Source organism: Macaca fascicularis, chromosome 4 (assembly GCF_037993035.2).
Source record: "Macaca fascicularis isolate 582-1 chromosome 4, T2T-MFA8v1.1".
Taxonomy (NCBI): Eukaryota; Metazoa; Chordata; class Mammalia; order Primates; family Cercopithecidae; genus Macaca; species Macaca fascicularis.
This window is the reverse complement of record NC_088378.1, coordinates 152,142,257-152,165,976: the sequence shown is the minus strand read 5'-3', so window position 1 is coordinate 152,165,976 and position 23,720 is coordinate 152,142,257. Positions and strand designations below refer to the sequence as shown.

At 37.0% G+C, this 23,720-nt stretch overlaps 1 protein-coding gene across 6 annotated transcripts in view; it reads left to right on the top strand.

The window, feature by feature from the left end:
* CDKAL1 (CDKAL1 threonylcarbamoyladenosine tRNA methylthiotransferase) overlaps window positions 1-23,720 on the top strand; it is a 713,545-nt gene that overhangs the window by 256,458 nt on the left and 433,367 nt on the right. For all 6 annotated transcript variants that reach the window (XM_074038810.1, XM_005553933.4, XM_045389964.2 and 3 more), the window contains one exon: window positions 7,747-7,867. Coding sequence is in view for 5 of the 6 variants with exons in the window: in XM_005553933.4 (XP_005553990.1) it covers window positions 7,747-7,867 (121 nt within the window). In the remaining variant the exon portion in view is untranslated. The remainder of the gene's footprint in view (window positions 1-7,746; window positions 7,868-23,720) is intronic.

The window sequence follows — 23,720 nt, the reverse complement described above, 5'->3', positions numbered from 1 at the left end:
CTATATATGAGGAATGATATTGAATGGAGTAGAGAAAAACTTAGACTACACTTTTGTTGTTCTTTGTAATTGAGTAGTTAAAATGCCTATTAAGGACACTTTAAATGGTAACTATGAACATTTTGTAGAAAAACAGATTAAATTGGGTACTTTTATCTAATATTCTTAAATAAAATTCAAATTGATGTGATCAAATTTAAGTGAGAATTGATATGTATAGTACACTTATTCTTTTTTTTTTTTTTTTTAAAGGAGTCTCGCTCTGTCACCCAGGCTGGAGTGCAGTGGCACGATCTTGGCTCACTGCAAGCTCCGCCTCCCAGGTTCACACCATTCTCCTGCCTCAGCCTCCCGAGTAGCTGAGACTACAGGTGCCCGCCACCACGCCCGGCTAATTTTTTGTATTTTTAGTAGAGACAGGATTTCACCCTGTTAGCCAGGATGGTGTCGTTCTCCTGACCTCCTGATCCTCCTGCCTCACCCTCCCAAAATGCTGGGATTACAGGTGTGAGCTGCTGTACCCGGCCCGTTTATTCATATTTTAAAAAACTTTTTTGCTTGAATGTTCTGCCAGCCTTCTGCTGTCTGTCCCCATCATCGTGTTGGATTGCTTCACTAGGAATATTTCCAGCAGGCCAACCCAGAGCTAGGGTTCAGACAAGTCTTTTCTGTGTGTACTTAATAGAACCAAATCTGTGTGAGGTGAGACCAGTCATCAAGAGATAAAAAATAAAACCAACAAGCCTTGGCATGAGTTCTCTCTGGTGGTAGTGGAGGTGGGTGGTCATATATTAAGAAAACAGTGAATGGCCTTTAAAATTAGTTGGAGTGAATGAAATGTTGACGAAAAGTCAGGCTGTTTATAGAGCCTTTAGAAAAAAATAAAGGGAAAAAATAAACAATAGGCGTCCAAGTTGCCAGATCATTGGTGTTTCTGTAATATGAATGATATTCTAAAGCTAGTATGTGCAACCCACTTTAGAACATGAGAACCAAACAGAGAAGATTGGTTTGTATGTAGGAGCATAATTTAATTAATAGATATATGCTAGTTATGTTTCTATCACTCAATTAATATATGTCTTTATGTTTGGGGAGTTGGTTCTTTTCTATTTGTAAATTACCATTATGATTGGCTTCCTGATATGCTGACCAGCTGGACTTTAGTATATGTGGGTGGGATGTTTTCCCTCGGTTCTAACACCATTCAACGCAGGTAGCACCATGAGATTTAGAAAACATTTTTGTTCTTGAAGATCGATAGACAGCGTTGAACATTGATTCAACTAGTGTAGCAATTACTGTACAAATAATATACAATGCCTTGGTTTCTCTTCTCATAAATATTTCACTATTATGAATTCAGAAATGCGTACACAACAGTGAATTGTATCAAAAGCTAGCTTTTTGGTTCAAATTTTTACAACGTATAGTAATTTTAGTTGGTAAAATGGTTTAGTAACATTCTTTAATGGATTAGATCAAATGTAAAAACCAGCATGGAATCAGATTTTGTAGCTGATTTATGAGTAACTGCTGAAAACCTCAGGGCTTAAAATTGAATTTGGTTTTAACAGGATTGAATTGTGTCTGACACTTGTAAGTAACAACTCAGAGAGATGTTTATTAAAGAGGGTTAATAAACCCACCGAGACATATTTGACCATTATTTAGAGGAGGTGAAATGTGAACTTACATTTAAAATGGAAAAGATAAAAGATCTCAGAAATAAAACGTTTTTGAGTATGTCTCATTCTAAATATATGCCAGTCTTCCTTTCTCATCTTTTTATTAAAGTTGCATATCTCTTTTAGTCACTTTACATATTTATCACCATCTCCTCGGTGGCCTCATGTCATTATCAGTTGATCTTGTCACACTGAGCGTCATCTCCCCATCTGTTCCTATTAATATTTCCCCCTTTAATTTCTTATTACATGGGATTGAAACGATGTAAAAACTCACTCCCTTTTTCTTTTCTATACTGGTTTGCCTTCTTTCTTTTTTCTTTCCCTTCATTCAAGCCAAAAGGCTGATTCACAGTCATCACAAAATAAACCAGTGCTCAGTGAGCAGCCATTCTTTTTCTGTCACAGTGCTAGGCCTCAGTGGCTAATGAGAAATGATCAAATAAAGAAGGAATGTGTGAATGTGTAATTGTGGTCTTTGCCTCATGGTCCTTTCGTAAGTATAGCGTGCTGATTTTCAGGACAAATTTGCTCCAAAAATTTGCCTTTTACCTTTCACATCTCAAATCCTTCAGCATGTTTCTCTGATCCTGAGTCCTTGTTCTCTCTCCTTTTCTTTCCAAAGACTTGCTTTTTCAGTTTTATTCTTTATTCTGGCAAGTTTTAGTTTGTTTTAGATGGCAACAGTATTGATAACTGCACATAAAATAGATAAGGATTCACAGTATTTATATTTACTATATGGTTTATGGATTTAAGGAATTAATTTGAAACAGCAGTTCTGTTTGAAAGAGGATTTCTAAGTGAAAGGGTGTATTACAAATAAAAGTTTTGTTCTGCTACTCCATTTTTAAACAAAGAATTGTTTTATGGTTGAAATTCCCTCCTTTCATCTTTGGCCAGATATAACAAGTGACTGTTATGTTATTTCCTACTTTGTCTTTAGTGTGCTATAGTTTTCAATTTTAAAAAACCAGACTATTGTTAGGTCTGCTGCTCTTTAATGAATCATTGGATTGGAAAATAACTCATTATATCATCAGGCAGAGATACTTTCCTTTATTTGCATGTAGATAGTGAAGATGAATAATTTATCAAATGTTATTAGTACAGGCTGCATATTACTGGAATCTCAGCAGGATATAATGAAATTTGTCTCATGCAAGTATGAAAATAGCATGGCTTTGCATAGTCATTATTGAACTCTTGGCATCTCTTGGAGAACTATTATGTTAGCATGCCAGTCTTGCACACCTCTTCATTAACTGGGCTTTTGATTGGAGAGTTTAACTTATCTTGAAAAATCTGTGGAATCCAACATGCCAAATGCTTGCTTGACTTTAGCCTGTTTCTATGTTGGAGCATAAATTTTCAGAACGAGTAAAGTACTAAATGTTTCTTAGTAAGGTGAGTAGTGCAAAAAGGCTATGACTGATGCTTTTATTACTTTTGGTTGTGAAAAGTTGTACCGGAGATACTGAAGCAATAAAGCTTTCTTAAATGACAGGCGATGAAACATGTATGTAAGTGCTTAGAATCTTAGAGCTGTACTAATTATGTATTTGAAGTTATTTTAATGATTGCTTCTTAAAAGTTGCATTTGATATGCTTCTGTCATGATGGCATGAGGAGGTCAACAAACCTTCTTCTCAAAAGCAATGCTAAAGTTGCACAAGCAGTCGAAAGCAAATCATGTCAGTACTCTGGAAATCAACTAAAAGCATTCAACAAACTGAGAAGTGTTTATTCATGATAAAACTGAACTTTGGATAAAAACAGTGTAAGTCTTGGTATTTATGCTGTGGCGGCTCCATTTTCCCTCCTCTGCTCAGCGGGCAAGGTTGCAACTAGGGCAAAACAGGCCATGAAAGCCAGCAGCTTCCTGGCTGCTCCTGAGACAGCTCAGTGGATTTGGAGAACTGTCAGGTACGGTGGAGATTTTGATGGCAAGCAGTAGGGAAGGTCTGCAGCTCTACTGGACTGAAGTTACTGACCTGTTTGGTGCAAGCAATGGACAGACGGACTAGCCGGGGTTTTAGAAGGGAATTCTGGGAGCTGAGCTAGCGCTATGAGGCTTGTGCAACTCTCCACATACCTTAAGTTAACCAGAAGTTGTTTCTTCTGCACATGCAGCAGAAACTGGAATGGACTTTGTAAGAAATATTGAAAGTTTGTCAGGCAGAAAAGAAGAGGCACTGAATAATAACTTGGATTCCAAGGAACAGTGAAACATGCTAGAAATGGTATTTATATGAGTAAACATATTTTTCACATTTTCATTATTAAAAAAAAACATAGGCCAGGTGCGGTGACTCATACTTTTAATTTTAGTACTTTGGGAGGCCAAGGTGGGAGTATCACCTAATCTCAGGAGTTTGAGACCAGCTTGGACAACATGGCAAGACCTCATCTCTATTAAAACAATTTAAACAGTGATGGACGTCGTGGTGCACACCTGTAGTCTCAGCTCCTCAGGAGGCTGAGATGGAAGGATCACTTGAGCCCAGGAAGTCGAGGCTGCAGTGAGCCATGATCGTGCCACTGCACTCTGGCCCCTGGGTGACAGAGTGAGACCCTGTCTCATAGAAAACAAAACGGAAAAAAACACATAATTATGTAACAAACAATAATTATAGCACCATATTTTTAGCTTTACATGAGTCTTCCCTTAACCATGAGAGATACATTCCAAGATCCCCAGTGGATGCCTGAAACTATGGAGAGTACCAAACCCTGTGTATCCCGTGTTTTTCCCTATACATACATCCATACCTATGATAAAGTTTCATTCACAAACTAGGCACAGTAAGAGATTGACAACAATAGTAAGAAAATAGAATAATTATTACAGTACATTATAATAAAAGTTATGCGAATGTGGGGTCTCTCTCTCCCTGTCTCAAAATATCTTCTTATACTGTAATGTGGGTAACTGAATCCGTGGAAAGCAAAGCCACAGATAAGTGGTGCTATTGTATACCACTATATATGTTAATATGTGTGCCAATAGCACGAAAGAGGAAGAAGGAAAAGAAATAGCATCAGGACAATTGAATATCCATATAAAAAAAAAAAGAGCTTAGGACTTCACTGTACATAAAAATAAAGTGAATTCTAGACATAAATATAAGACAGAAACAATAAAACATGTAGAAGAAAACTCATGATAAATCTCTGTACCCTTAATATAGCTAAAGAGTTCTTAGATGTGACACCAAAAGCATGAGCCATAAAAGAAAAAATTGGATACATTGAACTTCATTAAATGGAAAAAACATTTACTTTTCAAGACACACCATCATGAACGTGAAAATATAAGCCACAGACTGAGAGAAAATATTTATAAATCATATATCTGATAAAGGTCTTGTAACCATAATGTGTAAATAATTCTTACAACTCAGTAAGACAAATACTCTAATTAAAATACTGGCAAAATACTGGAGTAGACATTTGTATTAGTTGGGACCAATGGGTATATATATAGAAAGAGATGTAGTGTAAGGAATTGGCACATGCAACTGTGGAGGTTGAGAAGTTCCAAGATCTGCGTTCAGCAAGCTGGAAACCTCAGAGAGCTGTTGTGTATGTGGTTGCTGTCTTGAGTTCAAAGGCCTAAGAAACAGGAGAGCCAAGGGTGTTAAGTTACAGTCCACAGGCTGGCACACTTGAGACCCAAGAAGAGACAATATTTCAGTGTGAGTCTAAAGGCCAAAATGGACCTGTGTTCTAGCTCATACAGTCAGTCAGGAGGAGCTCACTCTTAGCCTTTTTTTTTTTTTTTTAATTGAGACCTTTATTTAATTGGATGAGGCTCATGCACACTGGGAAGGCAATTTGCTTTACCTAGTCTGCCAATTCAAATGGTATCTTATCTAGAAACACCCTCACAGAGACATTCAGAATAATATCAAAATATCTGGGTACCCTGTGGCACAGTCAAGTTGACATATAAAATTGATCATCATAACATTCTACTGAATAAGAAATACATTTGGCTGATAATCACATGAAAAGGTACTCAACATCATTCCTCACTATGGAAATGCATATTCAAACCACAATCACATACCACTACACACCCATTAGAATGGCTGTTATCAAAAGAAGTTGTAGTACTAAGTATTGGCAAGGATATGAAGAAACTCAAAACCTCATACATTGCTGGTGGGAATATAAAATGGAATGACTGCTTTCGTAAGCTGTTGTTTCTTAAAATGTTAAATATAAATTTACCACATGATCCAGCAGTTCTACTCCTAGGAATATATCCAAGGAAAATAGAACATATGTCCATATGAAAACTTGCATGTGAATGTTCACAGAAGCATTTTTATGGTAGCTGTTAATTGGAAACAATTCAAATGTCAATCAGCTGGTCAGTGGATTAACAAAATTCCCTCTATTTGGTATGGGAATAGAGATAGACTCTAATAAGCTCAATTTTAGAACATTTACATCATATTTCTAAAATTGAGTTATTGTGATGATTATAAAACTTTTTTCTTTGAGATGGAGTCTCACTCTGTCGCCCAGGCTGGAGTACAGTGGCGTGATCTTGGCTCATTGCAACCTCTGTCACCCAGGTTCAAGTGATTCTCTTGCCTCACTCTCTTGAGTAGCTGGGCTTACAGATGCATGTTACCACACCCAGCTAATTTTGGTATTTTTAGTAGAGATGAGGTTTCACCATGTTGGCTGGGCTGGTCTGCCTGCCTTGGCCTCACAGAGTGCCAGGATTACAGGTGTGAGCCACCATGCCTGGCCAAAACTTTAAAATGTATTGACAATCATTGACTCTTACTCTCATAGTGTGTGAATTTTATAGGCTATAGGATATAACTCAGTAAAGTTATAAAAATAATAGGTCTAGGCCGGTTGCAGTGGCTCATGCTTGTAATTGCAGCACTTTGGGAGGCTGAGACAGGAGGACTGCTTAAGCCCAGGAGTTTGAAATCAGCCTAGGCAATATAGCGAGACCCTGTCTCTTAAAACAAACAAAACAAAACTAAAAAAACCCCAAAAAACCAAAAAAACCCCCCAAAAAACCCAAAATACAATATGTCCATATAGAAAGAACAAATGACAAATAAATATGGTAAAATAATAATTGAATCTGAAGGGTATGGGATTTTTTTGTATTTTGTGTTCTTCCACTTTTTCTACAAGTGTGAAATTATATCAAAATTTAAAAATTACAGACGTTTTAATGGCTCTTAGTAGTGATCTGATTTCCTTTTGTGACATTGTGTAAAAATAAAATGTTTGTTTGTTTAAAAAATCCAACCCTAAAGTGCAATTTTGTCTCAGCTTTTTCGATTATTTACTTCTTTGATTTGTTGTTTGCTTTGAGCAGTTACTTGGGATTGCTTTTGTATTGTTATTATTATTACTCATTTTTTCTGTGATGTAGTGGCAGGCAGGCCCAGTGGCCAAGCCACCCCTTCCTGCTAGACGTACGTATTTGGCCTATGCTGGAGAGTATAAACCTGTAGAAATGATATTTTGAGGGTATTCTGTTTCTCATCTGTTCCAATATAAGCAAAGCAAATAGGCCTTGAATACAGCTGTTTTTCCGTTTTTTGTTTTGTTTTGTTTTGTTTTTTGAGACGGAGTCTCACTCTGTAACCTAGGCTGCAGTGCAGTGGTGCCATCTCGGCTCACTGCAAACTCCACCTCCTGGGTCAAGCTATTCTCATGCCTCAGCCTCCCAAGTAGCTGGGATTACAGGCACCCGCCACCACACCCAGCTAATTTTTGTATTTTTAGTAGAGATGGAGTTTCACCATGTTGGTCAGGCTGGTCTCAAACTCCTGACCTCAGGTGATCCTCCCACCTTGGCCTCCCAAAGTGCTGGGATTACAGGTGTGAGCCACTGCACCCCGCCGCTCTTTTCCGTTTGGACAGTATTTCTTAAGTTTAAATGATCACGCTTCACTCCTTTATGTTGTTTCCCCTGCTCCCAAAAAGAAGTTAAATGAACATGTTTGTTGAAAGCATTAAGTTACAGTGAAGTGTGTGACTCTTGCTAATGTATATTTATGTGCTTGGTTTGAAGGTCACTCTGTGAGACTGCTGGGCCAGAAAAAGGATAATGGAAGGCGGCTGGGGGGAGCACGATTGGATTTGCCGAAGATTAGGAAGAATCCATTGATAGAAATCATTTCCATCAATACCGGGTAAGCATCTCTCGAACTTACTCATAAAATATTCAGTATATTTCATGAATTTAATTTTTTTTTCTTGGACATGTGACGTAGAAAAGTAGCCGAACATTTTCTTGGGAAAGAAAAATTACAAAATGTGCTCGAATGCAGTTTTTTCTGAAATGTTTCCTGTATGTAAACTGCACTTATATTTGCAGCAGGGTTTTATAACTTTAATATTCTTTCCATTTTTGGTAATAAACATGGATTTCATTTCCCAGCTATGGCCTTATTTAAAATATTTGAAAAAAATTAGCACTTTATTTTGTGGAGTGATTAAGACACTTGCCATATTCGACTGTTTTTTTTAGTAAAGGTATAGTAAATGTTGCCCAAGATACTAACCACACTTTGATTATTCACTATTTGAGATGCATATTTTAAAATGTTATTCTTCTGAGCTTTAAACTTAAAAGAAGCATCATGACAGAATATTAAATACTCTTTTAATTTCCACACCTTGATTTAAAGTCCTCGATTATACCTCTTGGTATACTCATTTGTTTCGTAAGCATTTATTGAATTTTTGCATTCTTTAAATTATGAGTCCATCAGAAAAAGAAACATTTTTCTGAAAATTTGATGAGATGAAGGCCTTCTGTTTCTTAAATCACAGGGAGCAGCTAATTACCCATACAACCACATCTCATTCCCCACAGATTTAAGCTGTTCTGCCCCTTTCTACTTCATCCTCCTTCCCTTTTATTTGAAATTGTTTTCCTTCCGTTCTTTCTTCATGCTCCTTCTCATTGAGAACTGGTGAACAGCTTCCTTGTCCACCATCTGCCTATTTCTCTGAATCCAATGCCTTTACTTCCTCCAGAACAGTGGCAGTTGTGTTGCCACTAGCCCTCTTTTCTGTAGTCTCACCAGTTTCTGGTTTATCCTCCACACTGCTGTCAAAGACTAGAAAAGGTTGACCAAAGTCATTTAGTTTTTCCCAAAAAGCCCCATGGAGTGGCATTCAGTGACTTGGTGAATTTGTGGTGGACCAGCATCTGGCCTTCAGTGTTGAAGATTCAGAAACCCAAACTTATCAAGCTCAGAAACTAGTAATTAAAGCAGAATTCAACAGTGAGAAGTATAGTTGTCACTTGACTGAGTACCTCATATACTCATTCTGTCTGTCCAGCCTGCGCTGAATTATAAATGCAAGGCTGTTTGCTTTCCCCTGCCTCAGTTCTTCTTTCTCCTTCATTCAAACATTGTAATACTTTCCCACAACTCCTGATTATCCTATTTAAAATCTCAAACGTTCTAACATTCCTTCTCTTTTTTTTAGTTGCCTTGTTTTCCTCTGTAACTTTAAGTGTCATTGAAATATATAAATGGTCATTTATTTGTATTTTAATTGTCTCTCCTCACTGGCATATACACTCCATGAGAGCAGGGCCTTTTTGATTTTGTTATTTACCACTCTGTCCCCAGTAAGTAGAAAATTATACACAGTAGGGATTTAATGCATATTTATTTACTGAATGAATGAATGAATGAATAAGTTACATAATTTGACAGTTTAGCGGGACTATGCTAAACTATCATCATGGTACAGATTGCTTTGCACATTGGACAATAATATTTGGAGTTTGCTGGCTAATCATGCTTTCTCCTGAAAAATGCAGTGTTTTTTTTTTTTGTTTTTCATTTTTTTTTTTTTTTGAGATGGAGTCTCCCTCTGTTACCTAGGCTGGAGTGCAATGGCGTGATCTCTGCTCACTGCAACCTCCGCCTCTGGGTTCAAGCGATTCTCCTGTCTCAGCCTCCCGAGTAGCTGGGATTACAGGTGCATGCCACCATGCCTGGATAATTTTTTCTACTTTAGTAGAGGCAGAGTTACAGCGTGTTGCCCAGGCTAGTCTCGAACTCCTGAACTCAGGCAATCCACTTGCCTCGGCCTTCCAGAGTGTTGGGAATACAGGCGTGAGCCACTGCGCCTGGCTGAAAAATGCTGGTTTTGTGTGTGTGTTTATGTGGGGCTTTTGGCTAGACACATTCCTTTAAAACATTAGTATTTCAGGGTCTGTCAAACTCTGTTATATTAGGATTCATTAGGTCTCTGCACGGTAACTTTCCAGGTACGTATTTGGCCTGTTGAGTGTCTGTTTTTAACTGTTTATTTTTCTAGTCCCTTTGTTCTTCTTCATTTTGTCGCTCCCCACTTCACACTCCAGTATTCAGTCTTCCTGAACTGCTTGAAATTCTCAAAACTCCAGATTCTTCTCTGTCTTGACTACAGGCCTCCCTGTAGGCTGAAGGGTTTTCCTGGCGTGTCTGTTCTTCCCCATTCACCTCATGGGTGAGCCTCCTGCACTCAGCTATGTGCTCCTTTCTTGGGATGTGTGCTTGTTTCTCCCTCCACAACCAGGCTGCATCTATCCCTCCCTCTAATTTGTGTCCACAGCATTCCCTATGTATCCTGATTATGGCACTTTACAGACTGTGTCATTTGGATCTTCCACTACATTGTAAGCTCCTTGGGTGCTGAATGTGTTTCATTTGTCATTACATTATTATCTTCGAGTTCAGTGTTTAGTACAAAGTGAGTGCAGTTGTCCCTCGGTATCTGCAGGGGATTAGTTCCAGGACCTCCTCAGATACAAAATCTATGCATACTTAAGTACCTCATATAAAATGGTGTAGTATTGGCCGAGTGTGGTGGCTCCCGCCTGTAATCCCAGCACTTTGGGAGGCCGAGGTGGGCGGATCATGAGGTCAGGAGATTGAGACCATCCTGGCCAACAAGGTGAAACCCCATCTCTACTAAAAATACAAAAATTAGCTGGGTGTGGTGGCATGTGCCTGTAATTCCAGCTACTCAGGAGGCTGAGGCAGGGGAATCACTTGAACCTGGGAGGCAGAGGTTACAGTCAGCCGGGATCGCACCGCTAAACTCCAGCCTGGAGACAGAGCTAGACTCCGTCTCCAAAAAAAAAAAAAAAAAAAGGTGTAGTATTTTCATATAACCCACTGACTTTTTCCAATATACTTTAAATCATCTCTAGATTACTAATAATACCTAATACAATATAAATGCTACATAAATAGTTGTTATATTTTAAAAATTTAGTTTCTTTTAATTGTTGCATTATTTTTAAGTGTTTTTTTTTTCTTCTAAATATTTTCTTTTTTTTTTCTTTTCTTTTTTTTTTTTTCTGATGTGGAGTCTCAATCTGTCGCCCAGGCTGGAGCACAATGGCGCGATCTCGGCTCACTGCAACCTCCGCCTCCTGGGTTCAAGTTATTCTTCTGCCTCAGCCTCCCAGGTAGCTGGGACTGCAGGCGTGTGCCACCACACCTGGCTAATTTTTGTATTTTTAGTAAAGACGGGGGTTTCACCATATTGGCCAGGCTGCTCTTGAAGTCCTGACCTTGTGATCTGTGCACCTCGGCCTCCCAAAGTGCTGGGATTATAGGCTTGAACCACCGCACCTGGCCCCAAATAATTTCAATCCATGATTGGTTCAATTTGTAGATATAGTACACACATGGACACAGAGGGCTGACTGCACTCAATAAATATTTGTTGAGTAAATGTTTTATAAGTTATTAGTTTTTGTTGCTGTACATTAAAAATTAATTTTAAAAATATTTAAAAATTTTTTAATGTTTACAATTTAGAATTTTAAAAATTTGCTTTAGGTAACCATTTTAAATAGCCTTTAGGTAAAATATTTTATGTATATTATTTGAATTTTCCCTCTTATAGACTTAATGTTTTCTTCAAAATGGGCCTGCACTTTAAAAGATTGAAAGCTCACTGGATTTGGTATCACTCTCATCCTCTTGTATCCCTCACATTAGAGTGTTGATCCTCAGTACATTAGCAAATAATGCTTTTCATATTAAGAAAATTTAATCCATATTGTCCCAGAATGAGAAATGAGTTTCTAATTTTCTCAGACTGCTAATCATCTTCCTGAATCGGTTGCAGCCTTATCACTTGCTCTCACATGAAAGCATTCCCATAAGTATTTGTCTACACTATCATTCTATAACATATTAGCTTGGATTTCTTTCTTTATTTTATTTTATTTATTTTATTTTATTTTTTTGAGATGGGGTCTTGCTCTGTCACCCAGGCTGGAGTGCAGTGGCATGATCTCGGCTCACTGCAAGCTCTACCTCCTGAGTTCAGTTGATTCTTCTGCCTTAGCCTCTGGAGTAGCTGGTACTACAGGCGCACGCCACCACACCCAGCTAATTTTTGTATTTTTAGTAGAGACGGGGTTTCACCATGTTGGCCAGGCTGGTCTTGAACTCCTGACCTTGTGATCCACCCACCTTGGCCTCCCAAAGTGCTGGGATTACAGGTGTGAGCCACTGTGCCCGGCCGGATTTCATTTTTTTCATGCTGGTGGAGCTCATTGCTTTTTTTCACTTACTTTTAAATGTTTTAAAATGATTATACTCATAATTATTTTTCAGTAGAAAAATGAGCCTTCTCAGTAAAATCCTAACACTTTTCAAAATTTTATTGCTTCTGGATTAAATATGTAGATCTGACTTTCCATAAATTTTTCATTTTTCATTTAGGAAAAGGGTCCCATTTGTAGCAACTTTTATTATACGTATTAGTAAATTACTGAAGTTACTATTAGAACCATTAGACTTTGCAAAGTTGTTATGCCTTGTTATATTTCTAACTTAAGGATGGCTAGGTGCGGTGGATCACGCCTGTAATCCCAGCACTTTGGGAGGCTGAGGCAGGTGGATCACCTGAGGTCAGTAGTTCAAAACCAGCCTGGCCAACATGGTGAAACCCTGCCTCTACTAAAAATACAAAAATTAGCTGGGTGTGGTGGTGCATGCCTGTAATCCCAGCTACTCGGGAGGCTGAGGCAGGAGAATTCCTTGAACCCAGGGAGTGGAGGTTACAGTGAGCTGAGATCATGCCACTGCACTCCAGCCTGGATGACAGAGTGAGACTTCATCTCTAAATAAATAAAATAAAGCAAAACATAAAAGTACATCAGTTGCTTTAGCGAAGTGAGAAGTTGAAAATTTCAGATTGTATGCATTTTGGATGGGCACAGCAGGATAGGGTGTGTGTGGATACTTATGTAGAATTTTTTTAAAAAGTCAATCAAATGTTATGGTCAGTATCACAGGGAGTCAACATGTCCATGAATGGAAGAAATAAGCTAAGGTTGAAAAGCTCAGTTTTTGTCTGGTCTCCCATTTGTGTGACTCCCTTATTTTTTCTTTTCTTTTTTTTTTTTTTTTTTTTGAGACGAGTCTTGCTCTGTCTCCCAGGCTGGAGTGCAGTGGCGCGATCTCGGCTCACTGCAAGCTCCGCCTCCTGGGTTCAAGCGATTCTCCTGCCTCAGCCTCCCGAGTAGCTGGGACTACAGGCGCCCGCCACCACGCCCGGCTTATTTTTTGTATTTTCTGTGGAGACGGGGTTTCACCCTGTTAACCAGGATGATCTCAATCTCCTGACCTCGTGATCCGCCCGCCTCGGCCTCCCAAAGTGCTGGGATTACTGGTGAGCCACCGCGCCTGGCCGTGACTCCCTTATTTTTTCTAGCAGTAGGAATACAGTATGGAGACAGGGTAGGGGCTAGTGTAGGGGACAAAAGTAAAAAATTGGAAATTGTGGCATAAAGGACATCTGTGCTTTATTTTACCTTCTCTGTCCCTATGAAAGTCATCCTTTTTGACAGTCCCTTGCCAATTTTTATCTTCCAAAGCCAAGAGTTAGATGCTGCTTTGCAGTTCTTATATAAATTATATCATTTTTAAGATACTCCTATCAGATTATCCTTAGCTCGAAGATCTGAAATCCTCCCTCAGGCTAAACACATCTTAGAAAATCCTGTCTGACCCTGTGATATTTTACTGATACTTTCTCTTTTAAAGTTTATCTTGTCTTTCTTGTTATTTGCCATCAGTCAGACATATGGTGGTAACTGAGAACCTTTAAGGGGAATCTAATTTTCTTTGAGATTATATTCTTGAATTTGTTATCATTTTTAAAAGTAATTTTTTCCCCCCCTGCAACACTCTGGCTTTGGGAAAACTAACTCAGATTTTTACACTTTATGTCTGTAATGTACAGAATTTATCAGTTTCTATTCCAGTCCTGGATGCGTAGGCTATCTACAAATATTTGAATGGATATTTCAAACTCATTATTTCATTGTAACCTGACAACTCTGCTGTCAGGTTCTAATGAAAACAAGTCCTAGTCCACAGTCTCCAGGAAGAATTTATTAAACAAGCTGGCACAGTCCAGCCGTTCTTGTAATGTTGGTGGAGTCCTCGTTCTCTCTCTTTTTGGGTGATGAAATCAAACCTTGTAAGAAAGGTCCACTTGAGCCAGAAGAAGCAATATAGTGTCTCACTACAGATAATGCATCCTCAGGCAACCAGAATTCCTTTCCTAGTGTCTGAAGTGAGAGTGGGGCGGGGACAAGCCAGAATCACATCTTTCAAGGTCTAGGCCAGTGCTAACCAAAGTGTGTTCTGTGGACCAGTTAACTGCAGATTGCTGGTCTGTGATGAGTCCACAAATTGAGGGCAAGCACTTTAGAGACTTTTAAGGCAGTTTAAGGTCACAGCAGTGAGTTATAATTCATTTTCACTGTATTTTACACAGATACCGGTTTATAAGAGGTTGGAAGTAAAAATCCTGCTCTGTCATTATACATAGTTTGAGAAACACTGATTTAGGCAAGTGTGTGTTGCAAGATTCTTTACTCAGTTTTGGAAAATATTTTAGCCAATCTACTTATCTCGAGTGTCCCTTCTTTAACTGAGACTCTATTTCGACTGTCTTTTATGCTATTAACTACTTGCAATTAGTAGTTGACCAGTACTTTCAAAAATGGAAACTTATTATTTAGTATGCTAATTAGCAAAGCCTCTAGTGTTGACTAAAGATAAAAGATAGCTTAAACATACACAGCAATCTCCTCTGGAACGTGGCCTTTCTGATTAAATACTAGCTCAGAGTGTGACTGTGCCTAACAGTTGTAGCTTACATCAAGTCACACAATTTATATGATGTTTGCTACATTATATTCTTTCAAAAGTAAATTTATAGTTTTCCTAACATGGCTCTCTCGTGAAACTTAAAATCTGGGTATTATAACTGTTTTATTTGCACACCCTAAGATGAGTACAGAGCTGTGGTTATTATTCGTGTTCTTCTGTAAGCTTTATGGGCAACAGGGACCTTAATCTTTGTCATGAGCCTAGAATATGACACCAGCCTATTCTGGAGAAGGTAGTAGAATCTATGATACATTGGAAAGAGCTCTGCACTTGGAGTTTGGAGTCATAGACACTGTATTTTCTGGCAGCATGACTTGAATAAATTAGATGAGATCTTAGAGACGATGTCTTTTCTGGCATGGGTATAGTGCTACCTACTGAATGTATAGCTTAGCAGATTAATACATATTTTTTTTTCAAATCTTGATGCTGCTGTATCTTCTACTCTACCATCATTCTCGGAGACTCCTTCTACCCTTGATTTCTTTTTATTCTTTCTATTATTTAGGCAAGAAATTTGCTGGGACCAGAATGTGAGGTTATGACTTTATGCTATTCAACGTTGGTTCTTCAATTTCCTATTTCACCTGTTCAGTTTTAAGTGATTGTTTGACACACACACACACACACACACACACACACACACACACACACAAAATCATCTTAGTCTCTCCTGTAGCTTTCAGCACAGTGTCTTTTTCACAGTATTCACTCCATAAATGTTTGTTAAGTATTTCAGTTGACAGCAGTGTTTCTTAAATGCAGAAAAAATATTTCTGGCTAACCTGGAATATAGTTCTAATTGCTTCTCTTACTATAGATGATTGTTTTGTAGAAAAAAAGAATATGATAGTTTGGACTATGAATGAAGTGAAAGTTATATGAAACAATTAAATGTGTGAAATTGAGGCATTTATGGCAATTCTGAACTGCATTTTTACTCTTTTATCCACAAACCAGTTGTCCTGAAATTTGTAGTCTTTTTTATGTCTTCAATGGAATCCCAAAATATCTTATTTCACTAAAATATTGTACAAATGAAATTTTAAAGTAACGCTTATTTCGAGTGCAATGTAAAACTGTACTTGGGAAAGATCATTCATAGGAACAGTGGATGGCACTATTGGCTCATACCTGCAAAGTAATTATCCTTAAGTTGCAGAACTTTCAAATGCTGGCTTAGTGAATGCTTTTAAAGAGAGCAGCTCAGTTAAAAAGCTTGGACAATATTAGGAGTTAATGTTATATTTTGTAAACTTTTTAATCATTATTTTGTATAAAATTTGAAATGAATATATATATATATATATTGTTTTCTTAGTTACTAGCATAGAGAAATGACTGATTTAAAAAAATCATTTCAAATTCTAGCGTGTTGTAGGATTCTCTTGCCCTTTCTGAAAAGTACCTCTTGCTTATCAGATTTCTAACAAAACTATTTAATTTGAAGAAGGCAGAATGAATTTGGATAAAAAGCAAAAATTTAAAGGTACTCAAATTTAGACACATCATTAAAGCAAACTTAGTTTAAAGTTAATTGAGTAGAATGGTCAACACTTTCTTCAGGTTAGTTCATGGAGTGGATATGCATTGATAGAACAATTTAGAGATGCTTTTACAGTTGAGAAAGTTCATTATATTTGTTATCTTTAAAAATAATTTTATTTACTTCATATGTTTGTTCTTTAAGAAGACCAACGAGCGCTACAACTGGACATTAATTTGTTTTTTTGTTTGTTTAATTTTTTTGTAGAGACAGGATCTCAGTTTGTTTTGTTGCCCAGGTTGGTCCTGAACTCCTGGCTTCAAGCAATCCTCCTGCCTTTTCCTCCCAAAGCTCTGGGATTACAGGTGTGGCGATTTGTTAAACAAATGTAGTTGAACATAAAAAGATGAGTTCATGTGGTATCTGCCCTTGAGAATCCCACAGAACAGAGTTAAACAATACAAAACAATTAAGTTATAAGCTCACATTGTATGATGGATTGTTTGGGTGAGTTGGAGAGTGCTTCCATGGAAAGTAATATTTAGGCTGTGTCTTAAAATATCTTCTAGGTGGATTTAAAGGCAATTTAAGCAGTAGTGGGGTGGGGAGAACCAAAACAAAACCCATAAGCAGTGGTTATTGTATTGTGAAACATCATGTCTTGCACAGAGAATGATAAGTCACTGTGGTGGTGTTTTGAATAAGGAAATGGTTGGAGAAAGGTAGCTTGAGAATGCTTGGGCTCAGATCTTGGTGACACTGGATTTTTCTGGGCCACTTTGCCAACCAGGGACCTCCACAGCCAATGATGCCCCCCAACCCAGGCCTCACTCAGCCCTGGGCCTACCACTGGAGGCACCCTGCCCACTCAATTCACCCGTACTATAGCTTGTACCTGCATTCGGTGGTTCCCAAGCTCTTGTCCCACATCCAAGAAGAATGAGCTTACACTGACAATTAGAAGGGTTAGGATAGGCAGAGAAGAATTTTCTTGAGTGGTGGAACAGCTCTCAGTGGACCGGGGATGCAGGGGGTGGTCCCCCACCCCTGTAGTCGGGTGGATTCTCTCTCTCACTCTGTGTGTCTGGGTCTGGGACTTTGCATGGACTCAGAATGGGAAGTGCATGCTGATTGGTTTGTGAGTATGCACAAAAGGTTAAAATGAAGGCACCACTCAAAGGTGGGCACCATGGTGTAGAAAACCAGTAAGGAAAGGGTAGGTTAAAGTAAAATTGGTGGAGGGTGGGGATCAATCAGAGGAAAGTATGCCAAATGGGAAGACAGGTTCTCAATCTGGTCCGTGGATTTGACTTGTAGCTTGGCTTTCAGGCTTTAAACTGTCTTTGGTTTGAAAGTGGGGTTTCACTGGGGACCTGACACTCTCTGCCTAGGCATTTGTCTGCCTCCTGCTGCTATCATTGGCATAAGTTATTCAGCCTCTCTATAGGTTTCAATTTCCTCATTTATAAAATGATGATAATAATAATAGTGTGAGAATGAAAAGAGGTCATAGGTTTAATCAGCACTATGCTTGGCACATAGTATCTGTTCAATATATAGTATTGTTAACTTTATTACTATGACAACTATAAGAAGGCAAACCTCAGGCTTAAGTAGACTGCTATTCGCTTAAGACCACAGAGCTAGTAAGTGGCAGAATTATGACTTGAACCGCATCATCTGACCAGTTTTTTCAATAAACCATAACGTCAGTGGCCTCTAGCCCCATTTTCTGCTCCGGGGTCTATATTGTAGTTGTTTAGTTAATTGAAAGGAAAGCCAGTTAGAAGTAAAGTTTGAGACTCATCTAGAAGATAGCCTATTAAATCTGAGAAACATGCTGTAGGCAGCAGAGTTTTACTGAGAGAATGGGGAACATCGGCCTTATGTAGTGAGTCTGTCAAATGGAGGTAGGATAGGAGAATTCCTGCTGTATATCTATATTGTATTGTCAGATGACTCCTAAGATGCATCCATTTTGTCCAATGGAATGGAATTTGAAATTCCTATTATGATTATTTTAAAGGAGGGGACTGCTAAATCATATAGAGATAGATGACCATTGTACCTTCCTTTCTTGTCTTTTTTTTTTTTTTTTTTTTCCCGACTTCTACTGGAGCTAAGGTGCATGAAAGTGAGTTGCTCTTGGAAGGGCACAGTAGGAGCAGATCATTGGATTGTATCCAAAGAGACACCATCTGTCAGCTTTTCTGTTGCTTTAAGAAAACTTGTTTTCTAGCCTTATCAAGAGAGAGAAAAAAAAAAAAAAAAAAAAACCCTGAAACTTGTGTAGCCCAACTTTAATTAAGTATAATTGAATACACATGTGATTGTGGATGAGGGCCTGTCAGTTTTTTCCAATACAAGAATAATATATATCCCATATTTATTTTTGAAACCACTTTGCTTTTATTTTACTGCATCTCAGCATGGTAGCACTGGTTGTTTTATTTTTTTTCTAACCCTGACAAAGCAGAATGTTTTGTTTGGCTTTTTAAAAAGGCAGTAGTGCATGTAGTTAAGACCTCATTTACTTTATCTGATGAAACAGTCTCTGAGGAGTGTCTATTTTTTGATAAATCCACTAAGAAAACTGGGTTTAAGACAAGGTCATTTTTAAAAATACTGGTTTCAATTTTTAAACAATGTATATACCTTTGTGAATTGTAATGTATATTTTTGTGGTTCTTTTTAGGTTAACCTTAAAGTATTAATTGTGAGATCATATAGGTTTACAAAATTCTTTCTCCCTTGTGAAATATATTTTATGTACTGTTCTGTTACTACTCTTGCAAAAAACATAAACTTTCTGAAATGGAATTTTTAGTCTGTTCTCCTCCCCCACTTTCTCCCATCTCTGTTATTTTTTTTTCTCCCATACATCTATATAAGTTTATGAGAACAAGATATACAAGGATGGATTTATTTATTTAGGACCAGGAGTCCCTTGTAACTGGAAGATATCCTCTATCAAGATTGGTGGTCTGTTTTATTCATTGGTTTGTTTTATTCTCTACTCATTCACTCGTTTACTCAACAGACATTTGCAGAACATCTCTATATATCTGAAAATGTACTAAGTGCAATAAAAGAAACAAGACCTAGTAATGTGTCACTGCTCTTGGGAGCCTTACAGTCTAGTGTAGTTTAGTTAACTGGGAAATAATTTTGTTTTAGTCTACATGGAATATAATAGTAGTTTTATATGTGTAGGACTTAGAGTTGTATACCTAGAAGTTTACCACAAATATGGAGAATGTATCGGACTTGTTTCAAATATGATAGCTGAAAATAGGCTCATACAATGATAGTGTACAACATGTGTGTCATGTGAACCAGCAGCACACTCTTTGGTAGTTTGCCACTGTTGAGAATTCTGTCACTAGCATCACATATTGTTCTCACTCTGGAATTCAGGCAACCCAGGATCCTTTGAGTATAGATTTCTGTACTTACCTCTAAAATTAACGCCTCTAGTTTCACTTCCAAAATGAATTGCAATTGTTAAAGCCCATTTCTGTCTACTTCAACTTTCTCATTCTTATTTCTACTATTAGGCCTATTTTAAAATTTTTCCTACCTTAATTCTCAGTTATATGCAAAGGAAGAGACAAAGCAACAAAAATAATGACAAGGTGTCAGTAGTGGCATTGATGTTGACACATTGCACACATCTTGGAAAAAGAGGTGTCAAATGCCCATAAGGATGGAGTATGGTTGAGATTCTGCTACTGCTGAAGACAAATTTTCCTGTTGTTTCCCTGATACCTAATAATGGCAATATGATGGTTGGCATAATGAGAGTCTTCTGTGTAAGTGAATTGACTTGCACTTAAATATTTTGCAGTTATTTGTCAGTTATTTACCAAATGATTATTTATCAAATAATTATTTTTCTTAATTTTATTGGAGATTTGTCATCCAAATATTCTATTTGGAATATAATATACTTTAATACTCTGTTAAGTTTTGATTTGTATGGTAGATATTCCAGGATGAATGATAGAAGAAAGAATAATGTAGACATTTCAGGGATTTTTTAAATTTTAAATTTAATTCTTTTATATATTTTATATATATATGTGTGTGTATGTGTGTGTATATATATATATATATATTCAAAATCCAACTGTGACCAAGAGTCATGCATGAGTATTTTCTGATGTACTTTACAAATGCTTATTTAAACAGCATCAGTATGGTTTGCCTAATTTCTTAGTTTCTTTTGTTTATCCCAATACTGCTTTGCTTATACATATATATCTTAAAGGTTTCTAAACTTAGAGACCTGTAGATCCTAAACAACTTTTAATTGACTGATCTTTTAATGTCTGTGTTTTCTGTTCCCTTATCTTGTAGTTTTTAAAAAATCTTCTTTGAAGTATTGTTTTGTTTTCTTCCTATTTTTTCATTTTCTGTATCTGCTTTTTCTTTTGAGCCCTCACTTTTGACTTTTATGTAAGAATGGTGTTTTATTAAAAGCCTCTTTTTTGGTATAGTAGATGAGAAAGAAGTAGTTTAGTTTTAATATATCTACTGTAAATATATGGATTTGTCTTTTGTAACACTGCCTTGCCAAGTGTTTGGATAGATAGAGTAGCATGACAGTTCGCACAATGAGCAATAGTTTGATTTAAGCTATTTATTTTTGGGCTACCCTGCTTAAGATCTCTTGCCAGCTAATGAGAATGGTCTGAGGCCTTTTTTTATAAGGAATGGGAAAAACTTTTAATTAGGGATAGACTTTGTAAAATATTTAATAAGTTTCTTTGTAGCCCCATGGCCAAATACCTACTGCCCACACGCTTTCTTAATACAAAACTATTCATAGATAATTAAAAATCTTTTTTGGCAGATTCACATATTCATAGACTATTAGAACCAGAAAGGATTTTAGAGATTTAAAATATTTTCATAGATGATAAAACAGGTCTCAAGGACTAACATCCGAAAGTTCGGTGGCCCACAGATTGCACTCACTTTTAGGAGAGTAAGGTTCATGACAAATAGAGGTTACTCTGATGGGTGATACACCTTCATCTTTAGGATTTTAGGGGTTGGTGAAAGGATTAGAAAGCAGATTAGATTTTGTCTGTGGTCTGCAAGACATCATAAAAATGATATTTGATGTTAACTTGTATTGAAATATATATAGGTCAAAATACCAGAAACTGGTATCACTGTGACCAATACTGTTTGGTGGATCAGAGGAAAACAGTGAGATTATCTGTCAAGTGAATTTGATTACATGGGATAAAGAGGCTATTGAGACTTCTGTTTTGGTGTGAGGGCATCTTTGGAAAAGTTCTGGACTTCATATCACCTCGTTTTCCTCTTTTATTCACTCATTTTTTACCTTTCCCATCCACATTTCTGGTTCTATCATTTACCTTCCTTTAATTCCTATAGGTTTGTATGTTTGTATTTCTAGTACCTTATAGTGACTAGCTCATGGGAGCTCTCAATAAAAATGTTTTTATGACTCAGTTTCTAAATGCTAATGGTATGTTTTCACGCTAAAGTCTCTTCTGCTGTTTCTTGAGTCTTGAATCTCTATTCCAGTCTTTCTCGGTTCTTGTTTTCTGAGAGAATTAAGCCTGAACATATGTGATTGAATGTCCTAAGGCATTCATTATATAGTGAATTAACCCTTCTCCTAAGCATCTAGAATGGTATTAGCTGCATACTATCCTTGAGTGAATTAAAAAGCAGTCACTCAGATTATTTTCTTAAGTGCATAATTCTCTTGGAATAGTGGTTGAGAAAGGCTGACTTACTTCATCAGATATTCCAAATAACCATCTTAAAGCTTACTTTTCTAAGAAGCACCATCATTGACTGACTTCATTTTAATTGTTCTTTTACTTCACATTTTCTTAATACATAGACTTAGTTTTTACTAAGGGCTGTTGCTAAGTTGGTGTTATGCTGAATGGGTTATAGTAAATTTGGTTTAATCTTTAAAAAGAAACATAAACAAAAAGTATATAATAGATTTCTCATGTTGCTATTTTTTCTCTTGAAAAGCATATACTACCTGAATGTCAAACTAGCCAGTGCTTGGGTGACTTCTATGTAGGACTTGTTAGGTCTGTGACAACACAAATCCCAAGGGCAAAGGAAGGAGACTGGAACTAGTAGACTGAGCATGTTTAATGATGATTTGGCCACTGTAAGTGATCCTTGAGAGTTAGCCCTCTATTTAGGCATGGCATCTAAGGTTCATAACTACCTAGGTTCTTATTTCCAAAGGAGTCAATGTTAGATATATCAGGGCCCAGTTTTATGAAAATACAGAAAGAAAACTGTGCCTATTCACAGATGACATGACTGTCTACATAGAAAATCTCAAGGAGTCCATAATAAAACTAGAACTCATTAGTGAATTTAGCAAGGATACAACATAAATCCATAAAAATAAACCATCTTTCTGTATACCAGCAATGTATAATTGGAAAGAGAAATACAAAAATTATTTATGTTATGCAGCAGCTCTAAGAAAAATGCTTAGATAAAAATCGTACAAATTCTGTATAGGATATGTATGTGGAAATTTATAAAACAGAAGAAATCAAAGAAGATCTAAATAAATCATGCAATGTTCAGGAATTGGAAGATTCAGTATAGTAAATGACGATTCTCAAATTGATACATAGATTTAAAGTAATTTAAATACAAATTCCAGTAAGATTTTTCTTGTAGAAGTGGAGAAACTGATGCTAAATTTTATATGGAAAGGCAAGGGAAGTAGAGTTATCTAAAACAGTTTTGAATAAGAATAAGGTTGGAGGAATCACATCATCCTATTTTAAGACTTATTATAAAGTAGCAATCAAGAGGTGTGGTAGTGGTGAATGGACAGATGCATTAAATCACTGGAAGGAGACTAACAAGTCCAGCAATGTCAGACCCATTCAAATATGGGCAGTTGATTTTGACAAAGTTGCAAAGTTCATCCAAGGGATAAAGCAGTGTTTTCATCAAATTGTACTGGAGCAATTGAGTATCCATATGGAAAAAGAACAAAACTTTGACCCAAATGTTAGATGTATACAAAAGTTAACCCAAAAGGGATCCAAGTTCAAAATGTAAAATGTAAAACCTTTTTTCTTCTTCAATTTATAAAAATAAAAAATAAAAGGTAAAACTTTAAAGATTGTAGACTAAAACATAGGAGAAGGTTTCTGTTTTTATGGTTAGGCAAAGAGTTCTTAGACCTGATACCCAAAATCATGATCTATAAAAGGACAAAAGATGGACCTAATCAAAATTAACAACTTTTCCTCTGTGAATGAAACAATTAAGAGAATAAAAAGCAATCTGCAGGCTGGGAGAACATATTTG